At 43.9% G+C, this 8,262-nt stretch overlaps 1 protein-coding gene across 1 annotated transcript; it reads left to right on the top strand.

The window, feature by feature from the left end:
- Positions 1-275: 275 nt before the first annotated feature.
- IL17F (interleukin 17F) lies at positions 276-7,015 on the top strand. The gene is made up of 3 exons (XM_061146117.1): positions 276-362; positions 5,149-5,354; positions 6,436-7,015. Exons 1-3 carry the CDS (start codon positions 336-338, stop codon positions 6,698-6,700), a joined length of 498 nt encoding a protein of 165 aa, XP_061002100.1. The 5' UTR covers positions 276-335; the 3' UTR covers positions 6,701-7,015.
- Positions 7,016-8,262: the final 1,247 nt, after the last annotated feature.

The following is an 8,262-nucleotide window of genomic DNA, read 5'->3' as shown; positions in this document are numbered from 1 at the left end:
AAGAGATTTGCTACAGTGTGAGGGCAATGAACTGAACTGAACTGAGGGCAGTGAGTGTGGGGGTGGGGCAGAGGAGAGGAAGATTTGGTCCTTTCTTCGTCATCCCCCTTCGACTCCCCTTCAGGAAGTGGAATAGGAAAAAACAAAAAAACACTACATTCATCAATTTCTCTGGGGCAACCACAACTTAGGCAGTAAGCAGGTCACTTGAAACAAGGACAGAGATTGCTATAAAACTGACAGGTACTCTCGCTGGCGCCACATTGGCACACACAAGGCGACACGGGCTCAGAAGGAGCTTCCTGCACAACGCAAGCGGCCGGAGCAAAGTGACAATGACTGTCCTGTGTGACACGGCCGTGGTGAGTGGTCAGCATCACCCCTGTGCGGGTGCAGTCAGCCCTGGGATTTCAGGAGAGCAGATTTCTAAGAAATGAGGCTGGATTGGGGTCTTTTGGGGTTTCATTTCTTTAAAACACAGAGCTGACTTTAATACTGACCCTGGTCTGTTGGAGAAAAAGAAAAAAGTAGCCAGACGTTATAGTGGGGTGAAAACCATAGCTCTTTACCAATGGCTTTGGCATGGTTGGCATTAGTTTGTGAAATTCCTGGCATCACCAACTGGACATGGTCTTTGCTTATAGAATTAAGTTGGCCCTATCTCCTGGGGAAGCTTAGCCAGCCTTTTAGGATCTATATAGATTTATTTTAACCAAGGAAGCTGGGGCCCTGAGAGGGGTGATGATTCTCCCAAGATGACTGGCAGACAAGGAGTGCCTCTGGATGCAGGGAGTGAAACCACCTAGCGATGCACTTGGACAGTTCCTGGGGGAGGGACCTGGTTTCACCACTTACTAAATGTGGGATATGGGAAAAGTTACCTAAGCTCTCTGTGCCTTGTTATTCCTCTGTGACTTATTATCCTCTCATCTTCCTCATGGAGGATTAGTTGATATCACTGAGAATGATAAAACCTATACCCTGAAATAGCAGATCTCTGCAGTCATAGCTTCTGTTAACTTGGCCACTTAATATAATGAACAATAAGGACAGAGAAAGAATTCAGTGAGTATTTTTTTTTCAAATAGAAGTAAAATTGATTTGCAATGTTGTATTAGCTTCTGGTATACAGCAAAGTGATTCAGTTATATATAATAGCATAAATAGATCATCATTTCCATTATGGTTTGTTATAAGATATTGAATACAGTTTCATGTGCTAACAGTAGGTCTTTGTTGATTATCTATCTTATATGTAATAGTGTACATATATTAATCCCAAACACCTAATTTATCCTCCCCCCACCCCTCTTCCCCTTTGGTAACCATCCATTTGTTCTATATGTCTGCAAGTCTGTTTCTGTTTTGTAAATAAGCTCATTTGTACCATATTTTAGATTACACATACAAGGGATATCATACATTTATCTTTCTCTTTCTGGCTTACTTCACTTAGTGTGATAATCTCTAGGTTCATCCATATTGCTACAAATGGCATTATTTCATTCTTTTTTATGGCTGTGTAATAGTCCTTGTATATATGTATCACATCTCCTTTTTCCATTTGTCTGTCGATGGACACTGAGATTGCTTCTGTGTTTCAGCTATTGGAAACAGTGCCCCTATAAACATTAGGAGGTATGTATGTTTTCAAATTAGAGTATTAAATACTAATACTAATTATGTGATTATTTTTACCTCTGAATCTCCCACCAACCTAATGAAGCAAATTGGGACTGCTGTCTCCATTGTACAGATTAACAACAGTTCAATGAATTTAAGTGATTTAACATCATCGGATGCTGTATGCCCAAGAAAAGGGACATGAATCTAGGTTTATGACTTCAAGTACAACATTCTGCCCTTGAATGGTTTAGAAGCAAGATTTCTGAACTTAAAGCCATTGTGTTTAAACAAATTTTTGGATAGTTTTGTGTTCTAAAGCCATGTCTATTTCTGGTTTCTCTGAGGAAATCTGTTGGACTGTCAGCAAGAAATATGACAGGGCAAAGGACCTTAGAATAATATTAGAAATTGGAGGCGCAGGCACATGGGACATCCTCAATAGAGAGGTGAGGCAAATCTCATGGACTAGGAGCTGGCTGGGTTCTGGAGCACATCTCTACGTGGGGGTGAGCACAAATCACAAGTGAGTTCAAGAGACAAGTGTTCAGATATTCTCCTAGGGGAGTTCATAGTAGAGTAAGTACAGGGTTAAGCTGAGCATGTCGGTGTCCTGACACTGCCCACCTTCCGTTGGCGCTTTCTCTTACCTCTGTTTCCTATCAGACAGAGAAGGCGTGATGTCCATTTGCCTGCCTCATAGATGGCATGGAAGAATTGTTGTCCGACTGTTTTGCGACCCTATTAACTGTAGCCTGCTGGCTCCTCTGTCCATGGAGTTTTCCAGGCAAGAATACTGGAGTGGGTTGCCATTTCCTTCTCCAGGGGATCTTCCCCACCCAGGAATAGAAGCCGCATCTCCTGCATTGGCAGGTGGATTCTTTACCACTGAGCCCCCAGGAAAGCCAGCACAGAAGAATCTGGGACTAAAATAATCTGAGCCTCTCAGAGAAGTGCGCTTCTGTGTATCATTCTTAAGAACCAGCACGAATTTTATCCAGCCCCTGGTCTGTGTTTCATAACCACTGAAATCTACAGTTTCAGATCGACAGCTTCATGCAGCACACTAGAGTGATTTGCAGATTTCATCTGATTTCTGATAAAAAGCTACATGACCTACGACACTGACGCAGTTCTGACACGGCTGTCACATGGCTTAAAATGCCTGGCTCCTCTAGTGAGACAAAGCTGAGATGAAACACTGTGGGTGACTCTGTGTTGATGACAACAGTAAGGAGCTTCAGGGGCTGTGGCAACACTGACCACAGACACCTCGTTCGAGTCCTCAGGCTGGCACTAGCAGGCTGGAGAGCATCAGACAGAGCTTCTTCACCTGCCTTATTGGGGTAACTAATTATGAGCTCTACCTATCCTTCAAGGTAGGTGTGAGAATCTAGAGATTATGGAGATGTGAAAGTGTTTTCTATAATACTCTAAAGATACATGCAAATGTAATAATGACTAATTAGAATTATAATTCATTATTATATTTGGTAATCATTGATAAACCTGGTAACGCCAAGGTAACTTACTCTAAAGCGTCAATAATGAAAATTGGAAATGAGTCAGTGAATAGGACACAAAAAAATGAAAGAGGAGACACAAAAGAGGGATTTACTTAAGAAATTTAAGGAAGTGATGCTCGGAAAGCTAAGGACCCTCTTGTCCAAGCAGGTTTCCTTTTACTTTTTAAAACTTCACAGTGCTTCCTGGTGACCTAGTGGTTAGGATTCCAGGCTTTCACGCCATGACCTCTGGTTGAGTCCCTGGTTGGGGAACTGAGGTCCTACAATACGGGATCATCGTGCTTTGTGTAGACAGAAGGTACAGGAGGGCAAATTCCATATCTTTCCCATCTTTAGGGAAAGGTCAACTAACAGTAGCTCCTGTACTGAATACTCTCCAAATCCCAACCCTGCTCTTCACGCTTTCTATGGATCCTGTCATTTAATCACCACATTTTCTGGTGGAGGAAACTGAGTTGCAGCTAGTGAGAGTCCTGGAACTAGGCTGTGGACCCAGGACTTCTGATTCCAGAGCTCATGTCCTTTATCATCACACTCCAGAGACAAGAAAGAGTTGTTGAATGAATGAATGATTATGGGAGATGAAAGTAGACATCTGCTGATTATCTGGAGGCAAATTAGGCCCATTCGGGCTTATCTGGGTCAATCTCGCTTTACAGGTTTTTTTAGTATCAGTTACCTTAGTACAGCATCATGACCTTTTGGTTTACTCTTATCATTTTTTGCCTCCAGCATCTGCAAAAGATAAAAATTGAAGGCAATTTAAACCAACACATTTAGGCACCTTCCCAACCCTGACTCACGGAAGGTGTGAATCTGACCAACATGGAGCCCCAAGGATGAAAGCAATTCACTTTCATTATGTTGAGAGTCATTGATGAGCCTTGTCCATCCCCAGTGAGGGTTGGTGGTCACCATGGGGTTCTGACAAAGGGAAGCTGGAGAAATTTTTAGCTCTTATTTTAATTAGATTTTCACAAAGCGCTTTCTTTGTGCATTCCTGTAATGCCAGATAAACCAATGTTTCAAAGTAAGTATAAAAAATAAATGTTCTGGAGCTAAAGAGATGTGTGTTTATTTCTCTGTTGTATGTCCTTAATGCCCCTGCTTCCTTCAGTCGGCGTGGATCATGGGAACTCTGCTATATTTGGTTTTGCACGGTGTTTTTCTTAATGCGTTGAGCTTAACTACGTTGGTAATTTAAATGAATTGTTTTGCTCATTCATTCGTCTACCAGATCTTTCATTCATCCAGAAGGTATTTTGAAACACCTGTTCCATGACATATTCTCCTGTAGGAACTTACCGTTTAATAGGTGAAGACGTGTGTGAACATAAATACTAGATGTCCAGACAATAAAGAAGGGCTGCTTGAGTGCTAGATGGTAAAAGCTTTATCATTTGAGGGCAATTAACATACTTCTAATTGAACTACTTTTGGGACAGTTCCTGGAGGAGACCACGTCTGAGTGGGTCCTTGATGGAAGGGGGAAATTTAGATGGCTGGGGCTGTGGGGACAGCAATGGTTGGGACAAAGGGTTTTGCGGAGGATTTATGGATGTGAGGTTGGAAATGAAGAGCTATCATTTCTTAAGGCTCTATTTTTTATTATAACTGCATTACAAAGAACATTTTATTTAATCTTGTAAATATTATTATAAAGCAAGTGTTACACTCTGGCTGGAAAGAAGAGAAAGCAGAGGCTCAGTGAGAGAACCAGGTCAGGATTTAAACCCAGTCTCAGATCCTGATATCCTTGCGTCTCCCTGTTCAAAAGCTCTCAAACTGTGGAGGGTGCATTCACCAGGCTAAAGAGTTTAGTTCTCAGGTTGGTACCCTGGAATCTTCATGTCTGACTGCTCCCATTGCCAGGAAGGAGACAATCTGAGGAGCCCTGATCCTGTCCCAGGGATGCTGAGTTCAGCTGAAGCATTGACCTGTCTCTTGTCAGCAAATGACCATAGAGTCCCTAACCAACCTTATTCTCATCTACTTCCAGGTCAAGTCCCTGCTGCTGTTGACATTGGGACTCACCCTCCTGGGGGAGGGGGAAGCTCGGAAACCCCCCAAATCTGGGGATCCTGGCCTCTGCCCTCCTCTGGAAGACCACACTGTGAGGGTTGACATCCGCATCCGCAGGCAGAGCCAGGGAAGTCTCCTCTCACACAACTTGCAGAACCGCTCCATCTCCCCCTGGGATTACAAGTACGTGCCGAGGAGACTGATCTCCACGTTCTTTGGGAAAATATGTTAATTTATTCTAACCATACAGTAAAGAAGTTCAAAAATACAGAAAAAATAAGAGTCCTTACATTGACTCTTAAAAGCAGAAATCCCACTTTTCCTGGGAGCTCCCCTTTTCTTGCTACTTTGGGCTAAGTCCTCCTATGTGCTCAAAAGCCTGTTTTGCCTCCAACCTCTCCTGATGCTTTGCCTTTTTCTGCTTCATGCAGCCCTGGGTTTGGAACTGAGAAACTTTTTTGTGTGTTGGAAGAGAGGGCTCTTTAAAGCAGCCCACATAATGGTCTCTGTGTGGGGATAAGGAGGGGACCAGAAAAGTCAGTTCAGAGAAAGCCACTCAGATTGGATTTCCATCTTCAAGGAGTGGAGAGGGCAGAGTGGAGGAGAAAGGCCAGCTGGGGAAGGAAGATGCTAGGTGGGGATGTTCAGGATACAGACTTGGGATTTTGTCTTACACAGAGATTCTTGGAGTACCAAACTTTCATTTAGATGCTCTAAATATAAGTATGAAAACAGAGTCTGGGGACTATTAGAAGTGTTTCTGGGGCTGCCCGCATGTATTTCCTTTCCTCGGAAAGGGAGTATGTACTGTGGCTAGTAGGCTGGATTGACCTTTATGCCTCCTGGCATGGAGGGAGAAATTGAAAGAAGGCATTGTATTCACAACCCCCCTGGGCTTTGGTTTTCTTTCCCAAGCAGCAGGCTTTGGAGACTGTATATTGGGGGACCTCCTAGTGATGTTCAATCTCTAATCAAAGGATGAAAGATGGCTCTCATAATAAAAATGTAAAAAAAAAAAAAAAAGGAACTAAAAAATCTAACATTTATGGATGCCAATGTTTTATAGTTGAGGGAACATAGACTTAGGGAGTTAAGCACCCCGCCAGGGGCCGGCATCTGAGTCCAGGCTGTGTGTTCTGCGCCTGCGCTGCAGCCCCGTGTTACCCTGCATCGCCTTCCTGCAGGTGGGCGTCCAGTGCCGCGGGGCTTTGTGCATCTTTCCTGCCTGATCTCACCATCCACTTCTCCCTGCTTCTTCCTACAGCATCACCCGGGACCCCAACCGGTTCCCCTCAGAGATCGCGGAGGCCCAGTGCAGACACACTGGCTGCATCAACGCCCAGGGGGAGGAAGACTGGTCCCTGAACTCCGTCCCCATCCAGCAGGAGCTCCTGGTCCTGCGGAGGGAGCCCCAGGGCTGTCCTGGCTTGTTCCGGCTGGAAAAGGTGCTGGTGACTGTGGGCTGCACCTGCGTCACCCCCGTGGTCCGCCACGTGGGTGACTCGAGGGTGGCAGATCAGCTCAGCTGAAGAAGCTGTAGAAACGCCCCTGCTTAGCCAGCACTCTGTCATGAGTCCAGCGTGGTTCCCATCTCCCTCCACTTCCCAGGTCTCTTCGTAATATCTGCATGGGATCCTCCAGGCTTCGTGTTAGATAGAGTCATTTTCTGGGGCGTCAGAATCTTTATATTGTCCTGAGATGTTCCAATGTCCCAACCCCCTAAAAATAGATGGAGGAGAATGCAGGTCCCATTCTGCTTATGTGCTATGATGACCATCTCCTGGTCATACAGTCAGTGGGTGGGGGCTCTGCTTGCAAAACTGACTTCTGGGTCACAGAGTGCAACAGATATGTAACCACAATGTAAGAGAGTGTGGGAGGGGCTGTGTAGGCTGGGGTGGGTGGCAAGGGTGGGGCTAAGGGTCTAGCACATGTTTATTAAAATTGCTAAATACAGATGAGGTTGGTCTGATATTTATACTTGTAAGGAAACTCTCCAGGTATTTATGATGTACGGACTATATAAAATTCTGGGAGAAAAATTAATATATCAGGGGCTAATATAATAAACTGTTAATGGTTGAAAGACACTTGAGATCTTTGTGTTCTGTCTTAGCTTGTATTCACAAACCTTGTGAACCTGAAGATTATGAAATTCTATATAGCTGTCATTTATTTTTGATGTTTCATCAGAGTGCTAGTGTCAGAATTACTATTATTATTTGTGAATGATTTTGGTAATATTAGTTTTTTTCCCCCTAGCTTAAATGAGACTTAACTGATAAGTAACCTGGTGTAAATTTCAGTTGTACAGTGTAATGATTTGATACATGTATGTATGGAGAGATGAGTACTACCACAATAAAGTTTGATAACATTTCCATCCCTTCACCTAGGTATTTTTTTTTTTTTGTGGGTGTGGTGGGAACATTTAAGATGTACTTTCTCAGCAAATTTCAAGAATACAATATTGTTATTAATAAGTACAGTCATCAGGCAGTACACTCAATCCTCAGAACTTATTCATCTCATAACTGAAAGTATGTTTCCTTCACCCAAAATCTGCCCATTCCCCCCATCCTCTGCCCTTGGCAACCATCAGTCTTCCCTCTGTTTTGCCATGCCTTGGAGAGTTACTCTATTATTAGTGATTCTTGGGGATTACCAGGAAAGTTAAGGAAAAATGGTGAAAACAGAGCTCACATTCTCTGATAACTCTTTATTACTCCATCTTCCTGGCTGTATTATTTTACAAAGTGAACATCCATTGGCCACTATGGAAGCCACTGTAGACACGAAGAAAAGTAAGAAATGCACATGGTGGGTGGGCAGCCAACCGTCTTGGTAGCAGCCGCCCACAGAGCCCCTTGGTCACGAGAGCCATGGTGGTCACTGCATCTGGGGTCACTGGTGATCTTTCATGCATCGCTTATGCTTCTTGAGGACACAAAGCTTCTGAGATTCTGGTCTCCCTACTGCTCTGAGGCTCACTGGTCCCTCTCCTCTCTTGCCCAGATACACCACATTTCTTCCTTCACTGAAACACACCACCTGCTCAGGACACATCTGCATTCTGCTGCCTTCCAGAGAG

Source organism: Dama dama, chromosome 7 (assembly GCF_033118175.1).
Source record: "Dama dama isolate Ldn47 chromosome 7, ASM3311817v1, whole genome shotgun sequence".
Lineage (NCBI taxonomy): Eukaryota > Metazoa > Chordata > Mammalia > Artiodactyla > Cervidae > Dama > Dama dama.
Note: the sequence above shows the minus strand (reverse complement) of the source record. Positions and strands in the feature narration are given on the sequence as shown.